General features: G+C 39.0%; 1 protein-coding gene across 1 annotated transcript in view; it reads right to left on the bottom strand.

The window, feature by feature from the left end:
- Nucleotides 1-708: 708 nt before the first annotated feature.
- The window catches only part of LOC139162347 (histone-arginine methyltransferase CARM1-like), a 70,991-nt gene continuing 46,968 nt past the window's right edge, over nucleotides 709-24,731 (bottom strand). Inside the window, exons 7-13 of the mRNA XM_070742600.1 lie at nucleotides 24,033-24,123; nucleotides 11,203-11,284; nucleotides 7,959-8,044; nucleotides 5,666-5,755; nucleotides 3,800-3,937; nucleotides 2,345-2,434; nucleotides 709-974 (exon numbers count right to left, since the gene is read on the bottom strand). Of these exons, the coding sequence (XP_070598701.1) occupies nucleotides 965-974; nucleotides 2,345-2,434; nucleotides 3,800-3,937; nucleotides 5,666-5,755; nucleotides 7,959-8,044; nucleotides 11,203-11,284; nucleotides 24,033-24,123 (587 nt within the window). The 3' untranslated portion in view covers nucleotides 709-964. The remainder of the gene's footprint in view (nucleotides 975-2,344; nucleotides 2,435-3,799; nucleotides 3,938-5,665; nucleotides 5,756-7,958; nucleotides 8,045-11,202; nucleotides 11,285-24,032; nucleotides 24,124-24,731) is intronic.

Here is a 24,731-nt window from a genome sequence, read left to right as displayed (position 1 = left end):
TTGTAGGCATTTTAGGATTGGATAGCACACTTTGCATATTGAGATACATGTGCTGTAAACAACCAGAAGTATGTAATCCAAATGATAGCCTTTCTTTGCTGTAGGTTTCCAAGTACTTAAACTTAAATTGAGCTAGCTGAAAATAAATTCTAGATATGTAAATGTTTTAATATTTAAATTACATTGGCCATACTAAAAGAGAGTGAAGTATAATATATTAGGTTTTTGCTCTTATTATTCATATACACACACACACACACACACACACACACACACGGGGTAGGTTACATTAAAAATATTTCATGGAAAGGAACAAAAGTAAAAAGAATGTCAGCATTACAAAGAGAAACCAAATACAATCTCCCATAGCAATCCAATTTCACTTAAGTTTGAACAAAGATAATGTTTGTCCCAAATATTGCTTTTTCTAAAAAACAACTGGACTTTCTTGCTTTTTGCTATGAAAACATTTTGCTTCTCATTCAAGATGAGTAAAATGTTTTGAAAGAAAAAAAAAACAAGAAAGCCCAGTTGCCTTTTGAAAAAAGCACTTTTCGGGCAATCATGACCTGGATGATTGAGAATCTCCATCGACAAATAGAATAATTCCAAAGAGCAACGTGGGAGTAACATTTCAAATTTATACAGTACATATTTACTTGGTCCTGCTGATAGATTCCACCATAACAAATTTCAATGCAAAAGTGCTACGTCAACCAAGTATCATTTATTCATTACAGTGGATTACAGTTCCAAACAGATGTGTTTAAATGCTGGAGATATACATCTGAAAAAATAGTTTTCACAAATATTATACAATGTGTAGAAAATATTTTATTTTTAATACGTACATACAGATTTCACAGAAGCAGCAATGCCAATATGCTCGTATTTAACTGTTCGTAAGACTCCTTGGTTTGTTTATAATCCTGGCTGTTCTTCCAGCAGGTTACTTTCATCAAATCTAAGCGTACCTATAAAAACGTTTTCAGAAAAGTAAAAGTTGGATGATGCATACAAGATGTTTCAGCAGGTAGAATTTGCACAATGAAAGCTCTATCTGGATGGGTGCAATGACATAATGAAAGCCACATGCCTTCGTTTATTTTCACGGAAATCACCACATGGCCATAAACCTAACCTGCATCATATCATGGTGGCTGCATCATCTCATTCACAATAACGATCACAAAGAAGACATTATGAGAAAACTGGAGATTAAGGGGAACCTAATATTGCATCAAGCCAAGTGGGGGAAACAAAGTATGAAAATTGGAAAAATGAGGGTGGGCGATGTCCCGCTCTAATCACTTATAGATGACAAAAGTTTATGCACTGGGTTCATTGCTAACAAGCAATTTTTCATCTTCCTGAGAAGAGACAGCATTAGATACTTATAAATTCTTAGATAGAAATAATTTTATAATTCATAGCAATTATGATTCGATTGGGATGTTTGATAGCAGGATTGCAGTGGGCTACTTAGGGTTTTAAAGTACAGTGATACCTCGTCTTACGAATTTAATTCGTTCCCTGACGAGGTTTGTAAATTGAAAAGTTTGTAAGATGAAGCAATTTCCCCCATAGGAATCAATGTAAAAGCAAATAATGCATGCAAACCCATCCCAAAAGTCACCCCTTTTGCCTTGCGCCGCTAGGAATCCCCGCCTCCGGACATCCGTTGCCAGCCGAAGCGCTGGGATTCCCCTGAGCCTCCTCTCGCTGGGAAACTCCACCTCCAGACTTCTGTTGCCAGCCGAAGTGCTGGGATTCCCTTGACCCTCCCCTTGCTGGGATTCAAAGCAGAGCCAGCAAAAATGAAGGGAATCCCAGCGAGGGGAGGCTCAGGGAAATCCCAGCAATGCAAGAATGGGCGCTTCGGCTGGCAATAGAAGTCTGGAGGTGGGGTTTCCCAGCAAGGGGAGGCTCAGAGAAATCCCAGCAATGCAATAACGGGCGCTTCGGCTGGCAACGGAAGTCCAGAGGCAGGGATTCCCAGCGAGGGGAGGCTCAGGGGAATCGCAGCGCTTCGGCTGGCAGCAGAAGTCTGGAGGCGGGACATCCCAGCAGCGGCGGCTCGGTTTCATAAGGTGAAAATAGTTCGGAAGAAGAAGCAAAAAAATCTTAAACAGCAGGTTCATATCACAAAAAGTTCATATGAAGAGGGGTTCGTAAGACGAGGTATCACTGTACTTGTAATAGTTGTGTTTTAATTATTTCATTGTTTTTTATTTCTGCTGTAAGTTGCCCTGAGTCCCATGGGATTGGGAGGCATATAAATCTAAAAAATGAATGAATGAATGGATGAATTAATTACTGAATCAAAGCTCAAGGCACTTCTTACCTAAAGAATGGATTCTTCAAATCAAGCACATTGCCTGATTTAAAGCCTGTCTCATCCACTATGGCAACAATCTGGATATCATAACTCTGCCTGCATGATAAATAGGAAACACAGTTTTAACATAAGCAATCAGTTATGTAATCTTTATTGAACAATAAGTGGGTGGATAATTCTTTTTTTATTTTATTTTATCATTTGACCCTGGAATGAAATTACTATTTTGTGTTGTTTTGTACACATTCTGCAGAACTTTTTTCATCATAAAAATGTATTAGCAGTACTAAATTTGGGGGTGAGGGCTTTCCAACGCAGATACAAGAGAAACATTTGAGTTGTGTCATGGGTTTATGTCACTGCAAAAACAGAGAGATTGGATTTGGGAATTAATGTAGCTGTGAGGGGCCCTGGATGCTCTGTGAGCTTGTTTGGTTTTTTGTACACTTTCCATTACCCAATCTAGGGAACCTAGGGAACATCATCGGCAAACTCCACTCCTTACCAGCACTGATGACATTACCTAGTTTGCCTGCAAGAAAACAAGCAAGCTCGGAGAGCACCAAGGAAGCCATCACTTCAACCTTGAGCTACAAATGTTCTCTGTCATTGGCAACGTATTTGTCTTTGTAATACATATTTTCGAGACTCTTCAGTTGCCAATTTTTGAAGAATGAGCTCACACATCATTGATGCATAACATTATCAGTAATGTTGTAAATAATGTTAAGATAAAATTGAGCTATTACAAGCAGGTCCCTTTGGTAGAAGTACTCCTTGAGTTACAACTGTTTATTTAATGACAGTTGAAGTTTTGACAACTTCCAAGAAAGCGATTCATGACCCATTCTCAAAGTTATGGCAGAAAAACAGTATACTACAACAGATACAGAACGTCTACACTTCTCTGTTAAAAAGCCAAGTGCTTGAGATGTAAAAAAATAAAATCAGACCAAGATAAATAACTTCAGAATTTTTCTACCTTTAATATAACATAGCAGCTAAAAGGAATTCAATTCAAAAACATGCTAATATTTCAGGAGGAAAATTACAATAACACGGATTCTTTGAAAGTGGTTATGTCTTCTGGGGCTTCCATAACCCTTCAGGCAACCATTGGCCTCATAGAGGTCTTTAGATGTGCCCACTAGCCTCCCAAACCTGGAGATTCTGGACAACTAATTTCTAGTGTACTGTATTAATATGCACACACTGATTCTTATTTATATATCTCTTTTTTTTTTTGCAGGTCCTACTAGCATATTTTTCCCCAGCTAAACAACATCAGCTGCTATATCGGATTGCCCAAAATACACCTCTATTGATTCCACCAGTGTTAAAAGTAACAGGAAACAACTAATGTTATTCCACTAAAAATAATTATTCCACTAGACATGACATAAGACAGCTGGACAGAATTAACCTTTCGTGCAACCATGAAAGAAATCTACTTATACTTACCGTTTATTTGCTACAAATAAAACTTCCCCTGAAAGCGTCTCTCCTTCTTTGGCAAAGAGAGGCGTTTGAAAAAGGCAGCGCACTTGATACCAATGGGTCAGAGGCTCTGTTGGAGCAGTGGAGAGCCAAACGGTTACCCTTAAAATGAGAAATGAATGGAAAGAAATGGAAATTAGGGTTGCTGTAAAGCAATTTTCTGAATGTTCAAAAAAAATAAAAAGATAATAGCACAGGTCCTACGTTATTATTTTATGAACATATGAAACTTCCCCTTAATAAAAAGAGTTATAGTTCCCAGAACAAGTGCTTTCTTCAACAGAACATTTAGGCTCTAAATATATGTTCTAAAAATATATTCTAAAACAGTGACCCCCAACTTTTTGGACACCGGGGACCATAGTTCCCTCTAAGTTGAGCAGTGAGCAATCACTCACTTAAAAATCATCATCAACTCAGAGTTTTCCAAACCTGCCCAGAAGCTGAGAGGGAAAGAGTGAGAGGGAAGGAGAGACAGAGGAAGAGAGAGAAACAGATAGAAAAAAGAGAGGAAGGAAAAGAGAAAGAAAAAGAATGGGAGTAAGGAAGAGAGAAAGAAAATCAAAATCTAGTTTGAAACTAGCTCAACTATTTAAGTGGCATTTTGATATTGATAGAGTTGCCCTATTATGAGCTCACTGTTATAGACACACAGTACAGTATTTTATTTTGAAATTCTCTGAGGCAAAACAGGGTGGGTTTTTTGTTTGTTTGTTTGTTTATTTATTATTTCTGTGCCGCCCAGTCCCGAAGGGACTGCCGCTCAGACACTATACTTTTCCACCCACCCCTCAAAAAAATTAGAGGGAACACTGCCAGGGACCGGTTTCATGGAGAAAGGTTTTTCCGCAGACCGGATGGGGCACGGTTTTGCATGCTGCCTATGTCCCACTGATGGGCCTTCCCTTGTTTGTGTGGCCTGATTGCTGGCATACCACTGACGGATAATGTTCCACGGACTGGACTTGGGGACCCCTGCTCTAAAATGACAAAATAGACTTAGAATCTGGTAACATATTCAAGACTGACCAGGTTCATTGGAGTATAAGCTTTTGATGATGGGATCTTTTGCTTACAAAATTATATGTTGTTGTTGTTGTTGTTGTTGTTGTTGTTATAAGCTTTTGATGATGGGATCTTTTGCTTACAAAATTATATGTTGTTGTTGTTGTTGTTGTTGTTGTTATTATTATTATTATTATTATTATTATTATTATTATTATTATTTAGATTTGTATGCTGCCCCTCTCTGTAGACTCGGGGCGGCTTACAGCAATGATAAAAACAATATATAATGACTAATCTAATAGTTAGAATCTAAAATAACAATAATACATTTAAAAAGTCTAAAAAAATCAAGAAACCCCAATAAATAAAAACATACATACAGTCATATCATACACAAAAAACTACATAGGCAGGGGGAGATGTTTCAATTCCCCCACACTTGACGACAGAGGTGGGTTTTAAGGAGTTTACGAAAGGCAAGGAGAGGGGGCAGTTCTAATCTCTAGAAGGAGCTGATTCCAGAGTGTCGGAGCCGCCACAGAGAAGGCTCTGCCTCCGGGTCCCGCCAAACGACATACTATAATATTGGTCACTCCTGAAGGTGCAGCGAGATGCCTAGTCTCTTTTATTGCCATGGATTTTGGATTCTTTCCTTCCCTCCCATCTGTCTTATAAAGTACTAATTTATGGATGACATCCTAAATCCACTCAGGATGTGATTTGCTTTTTGATTGACCGCATGCTCTAAAAGAGCCTCAATTAATATTTATTTTTGATGTGGCCAACTCAATCAGTGTCGGAAAGAAGGAAAAAAATACATACAGTGAGCCAACAAATGCCACATCAAACCAAAATGCCAAGCCGTGAATTAATCCAGATTGCATCATTTGAAATACAAAAGGGATTTCCACTCTGCAGAAGGAAATAAGAAAAGATTAACATTATTAGAAAACCGCAATTAAAAATATGAGCGTGTCATGAAGCTCGGCATCCTTAAAACATCTATTTAAAAATCAAATTAAATAGATTTTCATCCAAGGAACTGTATCAAAAATAATAGCTTTTCTGGATTAAATATTTACTGAGCATATTTACTAAATTTAGAAGCATGTAATCCTTTAAAAAATGACTAGAGCCCAAAGGCAAAGAAAATTAATTTATTTCAGCTGAAGCCATCAATACCCACAGACAAAAAAAATTTCCTATGTTCATTTGTACTCGCATTACAAGACTAAATTTTGTGTTGGTCTTGTAATAAGAGTTTAGGAAAAGAAAAACAACCTTTCTTATCCAATTATCTAAGACCTGCCTAAATTGGATGACCTACGATAAAATGCCAATGCACATGGGTTGGGTCACTTTATACTCAATTACCTTCCACTCTAAATAACCATAATACTGTGGTTATTCTAGTAGAGCACTTTTTCTTTCTTCCATTCAATTGTGTCCAATTCTTGGAGACTGTTTGGACTGGTCCCTGCAGTTTTCTTGGCAAGGTTTTTCAGCAGTGGTTGGCCATTGCCTCCTTCCTAGGGCTTAGAGAAAGGGCTAAGGTCACCCAGCTGGCTTTGTGTCTAAGGCAGGATTGGAACTTAGGCTCTCCTAGTTTTTAGCCTGATTATTATTATTTATTATTATTTATTATTATTATTTATTAGATTTGTATGCCGCCCCTCTTCAAATACTCGGGGCGGCTCACAACAGTAATAAAAACAATATAGTAGTGGAACAAATCTAATATTAAAAACATAAAACCCTATCATTACTTAAAAAAACCAAACAGCACATTCATACCAAACATAAAACAAAGTATAAAAAAGCCTGGGAGAAAGGTGTCTCAACTCCCCCATGCCTGGCGGTATAAGTGAGTCTTGAGTAGTTTACGAAAGACAGGAAGGGTGGGTGCAGTTCTAATCTCCGGGGGGAGTTGGTTCCAGAGGGCCGGGGCCGCCACAGAGAAGGCTATTACCCTGGGGCCCGCCAAACGACATTGTTTAGTCGACAGGATCCGGAGAAGGCCAACTCTGTGGGGCCTTATCGGTTGCTGGGATTCGTGTGGTAGCAGGCGTTTCCGGAGGTACTCTGGTCCAATGCCATGTAGGGCTTTAAAGGTCATGACCAACACTTTGAATTGTGACCGGAAACTGATCGGCAGCCAGTGCAGGCCACGGAGTGTTGAAGAAACGTGGGCGAATCTTGCAAGCCCCACAATGGCTCTCGCGGCTGCGTTCTGCACGATCTGAAGTTTCCGAACACTTTTCAAAGGTAGCTCCATGTAGAGAGCATTGCAGTAATCGAACCTCGAAGTGATGAGGGCATGAGCGACTGTGAGCAATGACTCCCTGTCCAAATAGGGCTGCAACTGGTGCACCAGGCGAACCTGGGCAAACGCCTTCCTCGCCACAGCCGAAAGATGATGTTCCAATGTCAGCTGTGGATCGAGCAGGACGTCCAAGTTGCGAACCCTCTCTGAGGGGATAAGTAGTTTCTCCCCCCCAGGGTAATGGACGGACAGATGGAATTGTCCTTGGGAGGCAAGACCCACAGCCACTCCGTCTTGTCTGGGTTGAGTTTGAGTTTGTTGACACACATCCAGGCCCCAACAGCCTCCAGGCACCGGCACATCACTTCTGATGCCTTAACAAAACCTGCTTTCTAGAGCCCATTACTCTCTAGGACAGTGGTTCTCAATCTTTCTAACGCCACGACCCCTTAATACAGTTCCTCATGTTCTGGTGGCTCCCAACCATAAGTCTAGCACCAATTCTTGGAACAGAGCTTTAAGCTGATTGGCAGGAAGGTCAGAGGGACACCCCCACTGTCAATGCCTGATTGGTCGGATTGTAAAAATAAGTTCCAAGGTGCCAGTATCGAACATTTACTTCCTAACACCGTGGGAAATTTGGCTTTTCCCATTAGGCAACTGCTGTGAAATGGTCGCTTGACCCCTAAAGGGGGTCCTGACCCCCAGGTTGAGAACCACTGCTCTAGGATAAGAAAGAACTACAGATTTTGAGTGTATCCCTACAGTGACTATATTGCTAATAAAATGAAAACTATGCCAACAAATAGTGGTTTAAAATGGAACAGGATAAATGGAACGATAGATGCTTACCTATGCAAATCTTCCTCTTCAGCTTCTAGAAAACTGACAGTGTATTTCACAGTCCGGGCCATCAAAATTCTAATGTCAAATGTGTCCTGCAAATAAAAATGGAAAAGAAAGAACACATATCATGATCTAGAGTGGGATTGAAAACTAGATCTGACAACTTCCATATGAAATCCAAATGTTAAATGTAAAAATAAATTTGTTGAAATCTTGTGAAATCAATGTTTTCAAATGATTTTTCGTAAGATTTTAAGATAGAATCTCAAGGTTTTATGAGATATTCGCATTTTCAAGTGAGATTTTTACAATCTGTAATTGGGTTAGGCAACATTTTAGTGAGTGTGCACTTGTGTAAGAAACAAATTGGAGGTAAGCTTAAGAATTCCTTCCTTGTATATATCACCAACCCAACACCAAGCCAAGCCAAAATAAATGTTAAGTCTCCTTCAAGTCAAACTAAGTTCCTGTTTTCTTCTTTGGTAAGTCCATTCTGTTTTCTTTGTAGCATGGAAGTGATTTATTTCTGCCAATTTTTAAAAAAATAATCCAGTCTAGCCTACAGCTCTGATATTTCCTACAAATCACTCATCCAGATAATAACCCATCCAGGTAATTATCAAGCATGTAAAACTTTGGGACCAGTCAAATTAATCTTGAAGTGTAAAAGAGGCAAAAGCTATTTATTATTATATAATAGAAATTGGCTCATTGTAAAGACACAAATAGCAGCTCCAGAGCTCCAGACATTCCTACATAATTCCACTTGATTTTTTTTTCTCCTGTTTTTGGAAAAAATATAGTGAATAAAGAATATACATTTTCATAAATTAACCTGTTATGCCTTTCACTTAAAAATCATTTTCATAAACACGTTCTACCTAAACTCTTCTTATCCAAATAAAAGCCTCTCAATTCATTTCAACAATAAATTATAGACTTTTCACTACTTTGTATCAGATTATCATAAATTACATATTTTTTAAAATTAGCAATATTTGCCATTGATGAATATTTTCAAGCAATCAAATAACACAAATACTCCCGCTAAAGCCTGGGCCTGTAACAAAAAAAAATTAACAGAGGCAAAGGAAATTTTGCAATATGGTTAAAATAAAACAACAATGACATAAACTAAGCAACTATTCATGGGATACAGTTTCTTTCCTTATTTTGGACATTTTGGATTGGAAATACAGACAGTCGTCAGGTTACAATGGTAATTGGTGCCAGAATTTCCATTGTTAAGCAACATGGTTGCGAAACAGGACATCATGTGACTGCATCACTTAGGAGTTAATCCCTGCCACCATTAAACTAAGATTGTGATCAAAGCAAGGATCTCCTTTTAATTTCCTGCAAGCTTCCAATAAGCAAAGTTCAAGGCAAGGCTGTAAGGAAATGTTAAGTCCTAGTTGGCTTGCAAGGAGGCCAGCAAGGTCGGAGAAGGTGCATAAGGATTGGCGTGGGGAATGGCTGGATTTGGGGTCGGGGATTGTTCCAGACATGCACATGCATTATGATGTATGAGACCCCTAAGCTCTCATACTCAAGAGGTGAAATGCTACTGGTTCAGATCGGTTTTCCTGAACCGGTAGTAAAAACTGTTCGTGTGAACTAGTATTTCCGATGATCACCTGCGCAACGATCAGCCATGCCATGCTATCTAGATGAGCTAGAAGGTAGGATTTCCTAAACCGTGGGGCACAGCTGATCCTCCCTGTCACTGTTCTACTTATCTTTACAGACTCTGCTGGCTTCAAAATGCTCCTTTTTCAGCACTGCATGGTAGTGCAAAGCAAACCGGAAGATTTCACCCCTTCATAGCCAGGCTCCCTCAGGAAAAGATTCCAGGAATATGAGGGACTTACCAAAGAGATTTACAAACTTCCACCTTGACTTTGTGGGAAGCTAGCAGGAAGGATCGCAAGTGGGGATCACATGAAACGGGATCTTGCAACCGTCATGAGTGCAAATCACTCACGATCCATCTGGGCCCCAGGATGGCCAGAACTTTGAAGGCTGATCTAAATACAGGTAGTCCTCGACTTACAACCACAACTCAGCCCAAAATTGATGTTGCTGAACGAGATGTTTGTTAATGTGAGTTTTGCCCCATTTTTCGATTTTTCTTGCCGTGGTTGCTAAGTGAATCACTTCAGTTCTTAACACAGTTGCTAAGTAAATCTGATTCCCTCATTAGCTTTCCTTGTCAGAAGGCCGCAAAAGGGGATTACATAACGACTGGGACACTGCAACCGTCATGTGAGCCAGTTATCAAGGGTCTGAATGTAAATCATGGTGACCATGAGAATTCTGCAATGATCATAACTGTGAAAAATGGTAAAACATCATTTCTTTTTCAGTGATGCTGTAACTTTGAATGGTCACAACATGAACTGTTGTAAGTCGGGGACCACCTGTATCAGCTGTTGAGCATCCTTGTGACTTCAAATGGTTATTGACCAAGTGTTTGTTAACTGAGGACTAGTTCTATACAAAAAAGGAAAAATGTAGGAAGAGTTAAGGACAGAAGGTAAAGGCTGCTTTTAATTGTAATGAATGACTCAGACAGGATATTGTAGGCCAGTGATGACAAACCTATGGCACGGTGCCACGGGTGGCACATGGAGCCACATCTGCTGGCATAAAAGCCCTTGCCCTAGCTAAGCTCCAAAGTGCATGTGTGTGTTGCCCAGCTAATTTTGGCTCACACGGAGGCTCTGGAAGGGCACTTTTGGCTTCCAGAGAGTGTCCGCAGGGATGGGGGAAGGGCGTTTTTACCCTTCCCCAGCTCCAGGGAAGTCTTTGCAGGCTGGGGAGGGCGAAACATGAGCTTACTGGGCCCACCGGAAATTGGGAAAGAGGCCATTTCTGGCCTCCAGAGGGCCTCCGGGGGGCATGGGGAGCTTTTTTCGCACTCCCCAGGCATTGAATTATGGGTGTGGGCACTCTCGCATGCGCGATAGCAGGCGTGCATGCTCTTTTGGCACCCAAGGAAAAAAAGGTTCGCCATCACTGTTACAGGCTAACTTTAGTAAGCTGTAAAAGAGCAAAATGAGAATAACTTTTGCTAAAGCGAGGACAATCAATCAGTGACAACTTTGAAAGACTGAGTCTTTTTGAGGGACATGTTCTGGGAAATCTTGAAAGTTCCCAGATGGGGAAAAAATGGCTGACTTCGGAATATAATGCAAAAGAAACACAAAGCATTTTTTAAAAAAGAAAAGAAAAATAGCAATTAACTTACTACAATGGGCTGTCTGAAGTACTCATCTACAGCTGCATTACGGAGACCGGACAGATTTACCCCATAAAAACATTGCTGATACCTGGAAGGAAGAATGTATTTGTTTTCCTTTTTAAATTAAATGCAGAGAAAGAAGCTTTATGGAGCTCATATAACATTATCAGACCCATGCATATTATTAAAACACACACACACACACATACACACACTGAAGACTGCCCAAAGCATTTTTTTAATTGTAAAAATGTATATTCTGGCTCAGTGTGTTTGTTTATTGCTAACTGTTTTATGGAGTAATTAACGCTGTAAAAAAACAAAAAGCCTAGAGCCTTAAGCAATTTGGTTAAATTTTGAAAGAATTAATGGTCACCATTCAGCTACAACTTAAATTGTGGTACTTATGTGCTACAGCTCGTTAAACCTTGAGCTGGTAGGTAGAAGCTGGCTTTTACAACCATATCATTCATGGAATCTGGATATGGATCTCACAGGTATTTTTCTTTTCAGAGGAAAATAATGTTTTTAGAGGCAAAACAGATGAAAGTTCTCTAAGTAAGAAAGCAGAAAAATAACTTAGCAAGGATACCCCGGCCCTTGGAATGGATTTTAAACACCGAGGAAGAATTATAACTAGGCAAGAGAATAGTCCAGGCTTGAACCAAATCACAATGCTCCTATATCAGGACCATATAAAGGTGAAACTCGAAAAATTAAACTGTCAGGCAAAAGTTCATTTCATTCAGTAATGCAACTTAAAAGATGAAACCTAATAGAAAGACTCATTACATGCCAGGTAAAATAGTTCAAGCCGTGATTTGTCATAATTGTGATGATTATGGGGTACAGCTCATGAAAACCCCAAATCCACCATCACAGAAAATTGTTCTATGTACAATCTTTGTTTTATTGATCGCATGTAATATTCTAATTTTCTGAGATGGTGGATTTGAGGTTTTCGTGAGCTGTACCCCATAATCATCACAATTATGACAAATCATGGTTTGGACTATTTTGCCTTGCATGTAATGAATCTGTCTCACATATTACATTTCACCTTTTAAGTTGCATTACTGAAATAAATGAACTTTTGCACAATAGTCTAATTTTTTGAGTTTCACCCGTATATGAATGAAGATGAAAAGGAATGGCCCAAAAAGATTATAGCAGATTTTATCAATCAAAGACAGCAGCAAAGGCATAATGGAAATGTTCAATTTTTGAACAAAGGTTGTGCTCCACATGGATCTCAATAGTGTTGATGTCGAATACTTGGGCTCGCACAAAGAATTGTTTCACAGGATTCTTAATTCTGGGCTAAGGGCAAAAGAAGTAATTATAGATTTGCGACTGATGCCATTCTGATCATTGCTATCCACTAGAAGGGTGACAACATTTTGCAAATGGGTTATTTTCCCAACTAGAACTATATATTGGATAATTAAATAGCAGCACACTGATCTATAATTAGATATCTATAATACAACATTCTACTAGCTCAGGACTTTTAATTTAGTTAACAAAAGAATGAATAGGCCTTTTAATTCAATTTATAGACAAAATATATGATAAGCAAGAGCAAGGAAAAAGTGACTTCTCCATTTCAACACTTTTCAGAACAAAAATGTAAATTAAATGGATATCGAGAGCCATGGTTTTGAGGTGTACCTTAAATAAAGGTAAAACTACAAAAGCTAGCACATACAATGGTACCTCTACTAATGAACTTAATTCGTTCCGTGCCCAGGTTCTTAAGTACAAAAGTTTGTAAGAAGCAATTTTCCACATAGGAATCAATGTAAAAACAAATAATGCATGCAACTGGGGAAACCACAGGGAGGGTGGAGATTCTGTTTCCTCCCAGGAGATTCCTAGAGAGGCCCCACGGAGGCTTCTCCCCACCTTTTCCGGCTCTATTTCCTCCCAGGAGATTCCTAGAGAGGCCCCACGGAGGCTTCTCCTTTTCCAGTTACAATTTCAGAGGCTCAGGTTTGTAAGTGGAAAATGGTTCTTAAGAGGCAAAAAAATCTTGAACACCCAGTTCTTATCTAGAAAAGTTTGTAAGTAGAGGCGTTCTTAGGTAGAGGTACCACTGTATATCCTTTTCGACAACTGGTACATTTAATAAGTAAGAAAACATAAGAATCTGAACAGCTGTGCCATTATTTAGCCAGAATTCAAAAGAACCTGGATCCAGGTGGTGTAAGTGGTGGATAGTGCAATGTGATAATGGCATATTAATTCGAACAGCCTTTTACAAGTTTCTTGTCTGCAGGAAATAATGAGAATAATGGACCAACACATCTGGAGGATAAGCAAGTTAGGCAAAGGTGAATAAAAACTTCTTCAGCCATGTCTCAGTAGATTTATGTTGTCAATTTGAGGACCTACCTCTTCTTTTTCAAATTTTTGCTTCACCGAGTTCAGTATCTTTATTGATGCATCATATCAATTAGGCTTTTATTGATCTTAAATGATATTTCATATCAACATATTGCACATATGTCATTCTCACACGTCAAAATTTATTACCACATAAAGCACGGCTACAAATACTGATGTTCATGCAGAAGTGGTTTCCAGGGTTGAGTGCAACAAAATCCAATATTCAGAAGTTCCAAAACCTCAACAAGTCAACATCACATACTCAATAATTTTAGAAAGTAACAAGCAGAAATCCATTTTCATTGGAAAATGACAAGTTACTACGAGAGAAAGAAGTACACATTCATTCAAACAAATGAGACCCCAAGGAATGTCTGCTAAAAGCACACTTCTCAACACAACGAGAATTACTGCTGTACAAATAATTTTGAACCAGACACTTAGCATTATACAGTTAAATGGAAAGTAATTTAGGTGGAGTTAGTTCTATAAGAAACCACATTTAAGATAAAAGTAAAGATCAACTTAGTATGGAGGAGTCAGAGTAACCATATTGCTTTTGGAGATATTTTAACAATGTATTAAGTCAATTAAACTAAATCAGAAAACATAATAACACATAAGTTGTGCAAGTTTTCTCCAACAGAAAAATTACATCTAGGCAACAAAATACAACAGCTATAGAACTAGTTTATGTTTACTACCTTTAAAAAATAGAAAGGCAACAACATATTTACTGTTACAAAAGAACTGTATAGTCCTATATTTATAGTTCGCTTTCCACTTACAGAACTATAAATAAAGTGATTGAATATTTTGAGCCAATCTTGAACGATCAGACAATAATATTAAAGTTAAGCTTTTATATTTATATATTTCTGCCAGAGACCTTAGAGGGATCAAAATCTTCAAATTAAATTTGGGGTGATAGATGTACTAGTACCAATTTCTTGCAAAACTATGGGAAGAGTTTGACATTACTTTCTTTGAGAATGTATTCTGAAATTCCCAATCCATCCTAAAATCCTGGCTTATCCACATGATCTCACATTTAAATTTTAATCAGAGACCATCCTTATTTAGCTTTCTACATTAGCCAAAATATTTGTAAAATAAATGTTTCACTGTGTGTACAACTTGTAAAGAATAAAGAACTTCTAGCATTGCAAAACTAAAGTAGATGATATTGCTCCCTGCTAATCCTCAAATATTCCAAAAGATATTTTAGATCAGTAATGTCAAAGTCATGTCATCACAGCAGCATCACATGACATAGCAGGACTTTTCCCCCTTCACTAAGCCAGGCATTGGGGTGGCCAGTGTATGATAAATCAGACTCATGTGCCAACTATGGAACCAACTACCCCCCGATGTCCGTACCGTTCCCAGTGCCAGCAGGTCTATTTTAATACAGGATTTTATAGTTTTAGATTATGTTTGACTTCTTTTTATTGTTCTGTATCTATTTCTATTATTATTGTAAGCTGCCCTGAGTCCTTTGTGATTGGTCGGCATAGAATTAGAATAAATAAATAGATGGATGGATGAATGAATAAATAAATAAGTTTTACAGCCCTGTTCTAGATGATAAGGCTTCCATCTCTTAATCCTTTTAAAATGTACCCAAGATTAATTCAGGCTGTTTGCTTATCTAATCAAGCATAATGACACTATAAGTATGGTCATATCCCTCTATTTCAAGTACTATATAGAAACCCAAGAATTGACTGTCCATTCATTTTTCAGACCTCTGACTAATAAGTGAGCATAGTGAGAACAGGTGGTTACTGTAAATACAAGGCAATGTTGTAATACACTGAAATTGTTGAAGCTGCGTTGTTGAAAGTAGCATTTCTCTTCTAAAGATTAAAAAAGTAGGCCCGGGGTGGGGGTGGGGGTGGGCTGTGACATATAGGCATATTGTAATTGCAGTCTGCAATCATGGTGTCATACAATTTGTTAGGGGTGGGGTTGTGACCATGTCTGTTCTAGATCTGAACTGCACCATCAAGATGGTAAGAGGGAAGTGCCTATATCCTTTCTCCAAGTACGTGTCTCCATTCCATAACCCTGTTCTTAATTTTCCATTTTGTTACCAAGCTGATCTACCTCAAACTATAAAATACTCTCTACTCCGGACCAGATTATCTCAGGGACCGCCTTCTGCTGCACGAATCCCAGCGACTAGTTAGGTCCCACAGAGTGGGTCTTCTTTGGGTCCCGTCAACTAAACAATGTCGCTTGGCGGGACCCAGGGGAAGAGCCTTCTCTGTGGCGGCCCCAGCCCTCTGGAACCAACTCCCCCCAGAGATTAGAATTGCCTCCACCCTCCTTGCCTTTCGTAAACTGCTTAAAACCCACCTCTGCCGCCAGACATGGGGGAATTGAGATACTCTTTCCCCCTAGGCCTTTACAATTTTATGCATGGTATATCTGTATGTATGTTTGGTTTTATAATAAGGGTCTTTAACTGTTTTTAGTATTGGATTATTATTATATGCTGTTTTATTACTGTTGTTAGCCACCCCGAGTCTGCGGAGAGGGGCAGCATACAAATTCAATAAATAAATAAAAAGATTTCTGCTTGGTAAGCTCATTACCATAAAACTATAGTTTTATAGTTTTATGTATGGTATGCGTGTGTTGCATGGTTTTTAAATGATGGGGTTTTTAGATGTTTTTTAATATTAGATTTGTTTACATTGTAACACTGTTGTTGTTGTTATTATTATTGTTGTGAGCCGCCCTGAGTCTTCGGAGAGGGTCGTCATACAAATCTAATAAATTATTATTAAATTATTATTATTATTACTATATTCTTACAATTACAGACTAATTACTTTTTTTTATTTTTCTGAATAGAGTGTAGCCAGGGGACTGTTACCTGTTTTATTATTTTGCAATTTTTAGTTTAGTTTTTTACATGTATATTTAACTAATTACTGTATATTTGTAAGAGCCTACATCTGAAGGTCACATCTTGTACATCATAAGTACAATGTAATGAATGGGCACGTGGATCTGTATGTACATACACAAATAAATTAAACTGCATACACTTATCTGCGTACATCTGTGATAAATTTAAATTTATGTTTGCAAATGGAAGTGCATAATTATTATAAGTAAATTTGTGGAAGCAGTAGGAGAGAGACAACTTAAAAGGAAGTGCAAAGAGAAGATGCTATAAATAATTTTCTCTACACATCATGAATTATCATGGGCTCCTCAATTACATCTTTTTAATGAGCTGTTAAATGACTCCTAAAGTAAACAAGGGCCTAACAAAATCCATCTTAAAATGCACTGCAGACATCTGTCTGTGTATTAATAAAAAGAACACCGAATAATTAAGGAGAATTTAGAAAGTCTTGTTGAGATTCCCAGTTTGGAATAAATTATCTTGCAGGTGTTCCAGTACCTCTCTTTCTATAAATATTGGGTGTAATTGTACTATATGATTGGCTTTGTATGCAGCCATTCAACAGGAAAAAAAAGTGGAACAGAGGGGAAAAAATATCTTGTGCTCATTTTGTTGTATTGTAAAAGGACTGTGTCATCTTAAAACTCAGGCAGCATCCACACTGCAAGACTAGCCACGTAGCAATAATACACAATACCGTGGAAACTTGTGATAATTCGCAGTAGTAGTGGTGGAGAGGGGAATGTTGGCTTTTCAATGAAGGAAAGCAAGAAACACAAAAGAAAGGTTTCCAGAGTAGGCGCACATAAATGCATTGATACAGCCTATCTTGACCTTGAAAATGACAATAAGAACATTGGGGGGAAATGTACATAATGCCATATTTGTTTCCCTCCGCTGGGATCCATTATAACATTTCATAATGATCAGCTATGCCAGCGATGGCAAACCTTTTTGTCCTCGTGTGCCAAAAGCGTGCACACATGTAGGGCAGCGCATGCGTGCATTCCCATAGAATGCGCCCCGCACATGTGTGCATAAACTCCCCTGGGCCCCATTTTGGGCCTACAGGCCTCCCTGAAGCCTCCTGGGACAAAAAAAAAAGAGGTACTGCGCACGCCTACTCTGTTACAGGTGTTATGTCAGTCTTGTATGCAGCTTTATTCCTCTCTAGCATTCATCTCAATTGGTCAGTGTTGCATTTACTTCCTGTTATATTTTTGATGGCTTGTATACTGCAATTATAAGCTGCAAGCAAACTATTGGCTGGCGAAAGCTGATCTATCCACTTACCTGGGAGTAAGTCACACTGGACAAAGTGGAGTTCAAGGCTACCGTCAAGAATAACAAGAACCCATGCATCTGCCCAGCCCACCTGGCCGCCTTCTCTTCCGGGCTCGAAGCAGCATGCTACTGGGAAAACACTCTAAGTCTGGGAAAATCAATTGAGAGAGACCACGCATGTTCCCCGGGATCACACATGCCTTCCTGGGATTGCTCTGCACACACCCTTTGGGGGCCCACCCCACTATTTGAGAAGCACTGATTTAGCCCAAGCTAGATACCCTATGACAGTGATGGTGAACCTATGGCACGGGTGCCACAGGTGGCACGTGGAGCCATATCTGCTGGCACACAAGCTGTTGCCCTAGCATGCATCTATGTGCCAGCCAGCTGATTTTTGGCTCACACAGAGGCTCTGGGAGGGTGTTTTTGGCTTCCAGAGAGCCTCCTGGGGGGATGGAAGACGTTTTTACCCTCCCCCAGCTCCTGGGAAGTCTTTGGAGCCTGGGAAGGCAAAATACAAGCCTACTGGGCCCACCAGAAATTGGGAAACAGGCCATTTCCAGCCTCCAGAGGGCCTCTTGGAAGCGGGGGAAGCGGTTTTCGCTCTTCCCAAGCATTGAATTATGTGTGTGGGCACTCGTATGTGCACGCATGTTCAGCACCCGAGGAAAAAAAGGTTTCCCATCACTGTCCTATGAAATATAAAAGGGTCTGGTAGCACCTAGCAACTAACAATGGCTTTTAAAAGGTAAAAGCTTTTGTTAATTACACCTCAATTCATCACATATGGTTAACGCTGTATCTTTCAAACTTGGCAACTGTAAGATGTATGGACTTCAACTCTGGGTGAATTCGGTGAGTCCACCTCTACACCTTTCAAATTTGCCAAGACTGAAAAACTATGGGTTAAACCAGAGTCCCCCAATGCTTTGCAGACCAGTGAGGGGGATGGGATAGTTCATGCAGGCAGCCGGCAAGTGAGCGTGGGATGCTTACACTCACGCAAATGGAGCATGCGCATGCACGCCTGCTGCTTACACAAGTAAGAATGCGCATGTACACTCACTGGCCTTTTTCCACCGCCCAAGTTGCAAATCCCTCATGGCCCACAGGCTGGGGACCTCTGGGTTAAACTGACACAGGATTTAAATAAGAATAAAGGGAGGGGGCAGATGCAAAGGTAGGTGGAAACGGTGATTATGCTAGTCCAATAATATATTAAAAGACCACCATCCTAATGCATTAAAACCCTTAACAAAATCTGTGTCTTAACAAAATCTATGAAATTTTTTGCTATTTGTTTGTTTGTTTAAACACTTTATATATATTCTTATATAACAATGTCTTTGATCTAACTTAAAGCAGAGGAAAAACTCAGAGTTATAGTAGTCCGGGAGTCACTTGTGCCAAACAGTAACTGACACCTTCCCCACAAATAGTTTAAGAAATCACTGGAATCAATGAAGGAGAATGTTTGCAGCTCAGGGTTGAAAAGAGATGTTCTTGGTGTTTTCTGAGCATTTTGTTTTCTTGCAGTAAATGCCACATTTATTTCAGGTTCAAAACAGAACAATTTCCCTATTCCCTACACATTGTTTCAATCAAGCAGTGCCCTCCTTCGTTCACACTTTTATTTTCATGCCATATGCTTTTATTGGTTATTTATTTATGTATTTATGTATTTACTTACTTACTTACTTACTTACTTACTTACTTACTTACTTACTTACTTACTTACTTACTTACTTACTTACTTACTTACTTACTTACTTACTTGATTTTTATGCTGCCCTTCTCCTTAGACTCAGGTCGGCTTACAACATAGAAACATAGAAGACTGATGGCAGAAAAAGACCTCATGGTCCATCTAGTCTGCCCTTATACTATTTCCTGTATTTTATCTTAGGATGGATATATGTTTATCCCAGGCATGTTTAAATTCAGTTACTGTGGTTTTATCTACCACGTCTGCTGGAAGTTTGTTCCAAGGATCTACTACTCTTTCAGTAAAATAATATTTTCTCATGTTGCTTTTGATCTTTCCCCCAACTAACTTCAGATTGTGTCCCCTTGTTCTTGTGTTCACTTTCCTATTAAAAACACTTCCCTCCTGGACCTTATTTAACCCTTTAACATATTTAAATGTTTTGATCATGTCCCCCCTTTTCCTTCTGTCCTCCAGACTATACAGATTGAGTTCATTAAGTCTTTCCTGATACGTTTTATGCTTAAGACCTTCCACCATTCTTGTAGCCCATCTTTGGACCCTTTCAATTTTGTCAATATCTTTTTGTAGGTGAGGTCTCCAGAACTGAACACAGTATTCCAAATGTGATCTCACCAGCATTCTATATAGCGGGATCATAATTTCCCTCTTCCTGCTTGTTATACCTCTAGCTTTGCAGCCAAGCATCCTACTTGCTTTCCCTACCGCCTGACTGCACTGTTCACCCATTTTGAGACAACATGCTAGCAATAGCACTTTTTAACAGAGCTAGGCTATTGCCCCCACAATCTGGGTCCTCATTTTACCCACCTCGGAAGGATGGAAGGCTGAGTCAACCTTGAGCTGGTGATGAGATTTGAACAGCTGACCTACAGATCTACAGTCAGCTTCAGTGGCCTGCAGTACAGCACTCTACCTGCTGTGCCACCCCGGCTCTTTGGATTTCCGAAACTTGGAATGATTGGAATCATTGTCATGGTTCCAGGTAACATCCAAATTTAAATCAGAGTCCAAGTCAAGGCATTCTTCAAAGTTCCAATTTACTTTTGGAGCCATCCTGGCATCCACACCGGGGAATCCAAATCTGAGCTTCCCACCCAGTTGAAGGTTCACAAGCCTTGCCCTCCACCCACAAACATGTCACGTTGCCCATTCAGGTTGTGCCAGCATGGCAACTCCTACTTCCCCTTCCGCCCAGGTGGTGGACATAGGATAGCCTTGAACTTCTCGAAAGAATGCTTTGTGGCTGCATCTGCTCCCTCGTGAAATCACCCCTCCCAAGTTCCCATAAACACCAGGCCTTCTCCTGACAGTGTGGCAATCGGTTGATTTATCACCAACCTCTGCACCAGCTTGACAACCGCATCATCCTCAAAACACTACATCCTCAATGTAATCCAAATTAATTTCTTTATTGTGGTGTCTCCAAAGGGAATCATAGTAAATTATTTTAGCCGAAACATAGAACCAGATGACGCAAACAACATAGAACTCCAGCTAAAAGTACAGAAAGTCCTTGACTTATGACCACAATTGAGCCCCAAATTTATGTTGCTAATGAGAAATTTGTTGAGTTTTACCTCATTTTACAATTTTTCTTGCCACGTTCGTTAAGTGATCACTGCAGTTGTTAAGTTGTTAACTGAATATGGCTTCCCTACTGATTTTTCTTGCCAGAAGTTCACAAAAGCTGATCATGTGACCCTGAGAAACTGCAGCTGCCATAAATATGAACCAGTTTTCAAGCATCCAAATGTAAATCATGTATCATGGGGATGCTGCAATGGTCATAATTGTGAAAAATAAGTCACTTGTTTCAGTGCCTTTGTATCTTTGAATGGTCAGTAAATGAACTGTTCTAAGTTGAGGACTACCTGTATTCCTCACTTTGTAACAAGCTGGAGAGATGAGAACTGTTCCAGGGGGTAAAACCTTAAGACACACTGAATTCAACTTAAATGTGATAGGATATCAGAAGTGTAGTAATTATAGTAATTAATTGATACAACAGTGGTGGGAGGGGAGGTGGGAGTCTGCCTATTGAGATGATGTGGAACCAGTAGTGGGTTGCTACCAGAATGGTAAAGGACACTGCACTGGTAGCAAAAGTTGAGCTGCATGTGTGGGCATGCGTCCCAGCATGTTTTTGCTTCTGCGCATGAAGAAAAATCCCGTGATAGAGATTTCGGTGATTTTTTGCTTCTGCCCATGCGCAGAAGCAAAAAAAATAACCAAAATCTCACACGCGCATCCCCTCGCACAATTTTATTTCTTGCGCATGCGCAATGATCAAAAACATGCTGGGATGTGTGGACATGCACACAGGAGAAGCAAAGTTGCACGTGCAGTGTACCGGTAGCAACGGGAATGGGAATCCACCCCTGGGTGGAACGGTTGCTTTTGTGGAGACAATAAGAACATGAGAACATAAGAAGAGCCATGCTGAATCAGGCCAAAGCCTATTGAGTCCAGCATTCTCTGTCACCCAGTGGCCCACCAATTGTCCATGGGGATCTTGAGCAGAAAGAGAAGGCAAGACCCTCCCTTTCCCTGACCCCCAACAAGTGGTACTCAAGGGAATCCTGCCTGCCTCAACCAACATAGAGGCGGCACATGGACATCCGTTTCAATAACCACCGATACACTTGGCATCCATGAATCTGTCTAATCCTGCCTTGAAGCTATCCAGGCTGACAGCTGTCATGACCTCTTCTGGAAGTGAATTCCATAAATCAACAACCCTCTGGGTGAAGAAATATTTCCCTTTATTTGTCCTCGCTTTCTTACCTATGAGCTTTAGGGAGTGTCCTCTCGTCCTAGCATTGTGCAATAGAGAAAAGAATTTTTCTCTATCCACCTTTCCTATCCCATGCACTATTTCATACACTTTGATCAAGTCACCCCTTAAACGCCGTCTTTCAAGGCTGAAGAGACCAAGTCGTTGCAATCTGGTTTCATAAGGGAGGTGCTCCATTTCTTTGATGATACATGTTGCCCTTTTTTGCACCTTTTCCAGTTCCATTATATCCTTCTTGAGGTGAAGCGAACAGAACTGTACACAGTACTCCAAGTACTGTGCACAGTACTCCAAGTCCAATAACCTGGTCCTAAACACCAATAAGACCAAAGAGCTTATAGTGGACTACAGAAGGAACAGATCATACATCCAGCCCTTGCTTATCAATGGAGACCAAGTGGAACAAGTGGCCAGTTTTATGTTTCTGGGTATTATCATAAAAGAGGGCCTGACCTGGGACATTGCAGCACTGGTCAAAAGGGCCCAGCAGAGATTATACAATCTGAGACTTCTCAGAAAAGAGAAGTGGTTGCCCTCTCCCCTCTTTGGAAGAACTTTATAGCTCCCGCTGTCTTAAAAAAGCTCAAAACATTGTTAAAGATCCATCTCATCCTGGGTACTTTTTTATTTTAACTATTACCATCTGGCAGACGGTACAGGATAATAAAAACAAGGACAAATAGGCTGAAAAACAGCTTCTCTCCCAGGGCAATAACCATATTGAATTCCACTGTATGGTGCAATATTGGGTTTTCAATTTCCATTATACGGAATGTAAAGGATGTATATTTTTTGTGTTTATTTTTATTTAATTTCATTGTACCATGTGCAATGACAATAAAATAAAGTAAAGTAAACTAATTATAGGACATGGATGCTCTCTCCTATTGTCTAGTTCCATTCTTAGATTTTGCTATGTTCATCATCCAATCATATATCATTTCCTACTTTAAGGAAAATTCTTCATCATCAAGCAACAAAGTAGGGGCTTTTTTTTTTTGAAAAGACAATGAAGGGACAACATTCATTCAGCTTCTAACATAACCTCAGCTAAAGCTCTGTAATGAGAAGATTCAATCTTCAAATCCAACTTCACTATTAGAGTTCATTTCCAAAGCATGTGAGTAAAGTATAAATTATCTTATTTGTTTCTGATTTATGGCTATCACAAAATTACTATTTCAGTAGCATTAGTACTATTGTCTGTTTTCATTTTTCCTCCCAATTTTTATTTGTTTGATTTTTGTACTGTGACTCAATCAATAATATATTAATCTTGACGTAACACTGTCACTAAATGTTCTTTGCTTTGACCACCATATTATGTTTGTTTGCAGGTAATAGTCTCACAATCTACAACCACTGCTTTCCTAAGAATTTATTGCCTATAACTAAGAAGGCATCAAATGGAGAGCAGCAATGTGACCTAGGCATCAAATTACTAAATCATTGCATGGTATTGTAATTATTGTGCAAATAATATGACTGTAACTTCTCATGGCCTCTTTAAAAAGTGTGTAAGGATATATAAATAAATACAACAATAGCCCTAAGAATCAACTCTAAGTGCTAAAATTGCAGACCAACAAACTAAGTATTTTGCAGTTACTTTTCAGCATTGTTTTACGGTTCCAAGAACCTGTTTCATTTGAAAATTTCTACTAAATTGCCAGGTAAAACACCTTTTTGTGTGAAAAAAGTGAAACAATTATTACCAAAAATTGGCTCTGGAGTAGTGTTCCATGTAGAGTTGTTCATCGGAAAAAGGAGCCAAATGAATGTCACTAAATGTTGGAAACATCATTCCTGGTGAACAAAAGATAATATATACAGTAGCAAAGTTCAAATCTTCTATGAAGTCCTTAAAAATTTAGTGGAAATATCCAAGAGGCATTATTTACTATCCATCCCATACATTTTTTTTGTAAATTAACAGATATTAAGTTTTGCTTTAATTTTTATCACATTTTAGTAAATTTATTGACAAGAGAACACTTATGATGATAATACAAACTTACTGCCACAAACTGATAAAACAATTCATATTTTTGGCTTATTAACAATTAGATACTTAAATAAAATCCTTAAATAAAAAGCAAGCATGTATTTTAGTTCATCCACCACTATTGGAAAAATGGGATTATATTTCTTAAACTGAAGATTCAAAATATAACTTACAATAAATAATTATTGCTAATCTACCGGCAACTTTTTCAGGAGTTTATGGTACATAATATTAGAGATTGTATTTTAAAAAGGATATTAAGGAATATCAAATGACCACAAAGCATTTTACAAACTTTATGCCATTTCAATGCAATGTACCACTGAATTATGACCACATTACAGAATTATCCTTCACCTAAATACAAGATTAACTCAACATTTGGGAATGATCAGATGAAAGTATTTTA

Source organism: Erythrolamprus reginae, chromosome 2, assembly GCF_031021105.1.
Source record: "Erythrolamprus reginae isolate rEryReg1 chromosome 2, rEryReg1.hap1, whole genome shotgun sequence".
In the NCBI taxonomy this organism is placed as follows: domain Eukaryota; kingdom Metazoa; phylum Chordata; class Lepidosauria; order Squamata; family Dipsadidae; genus Erythrolamprus; species Erythrolamprus reginae.
Note: the sequence above shows the minus strand (reverse complement) of the source record. Positions and strands in the feature narration are given on the sequence as shown.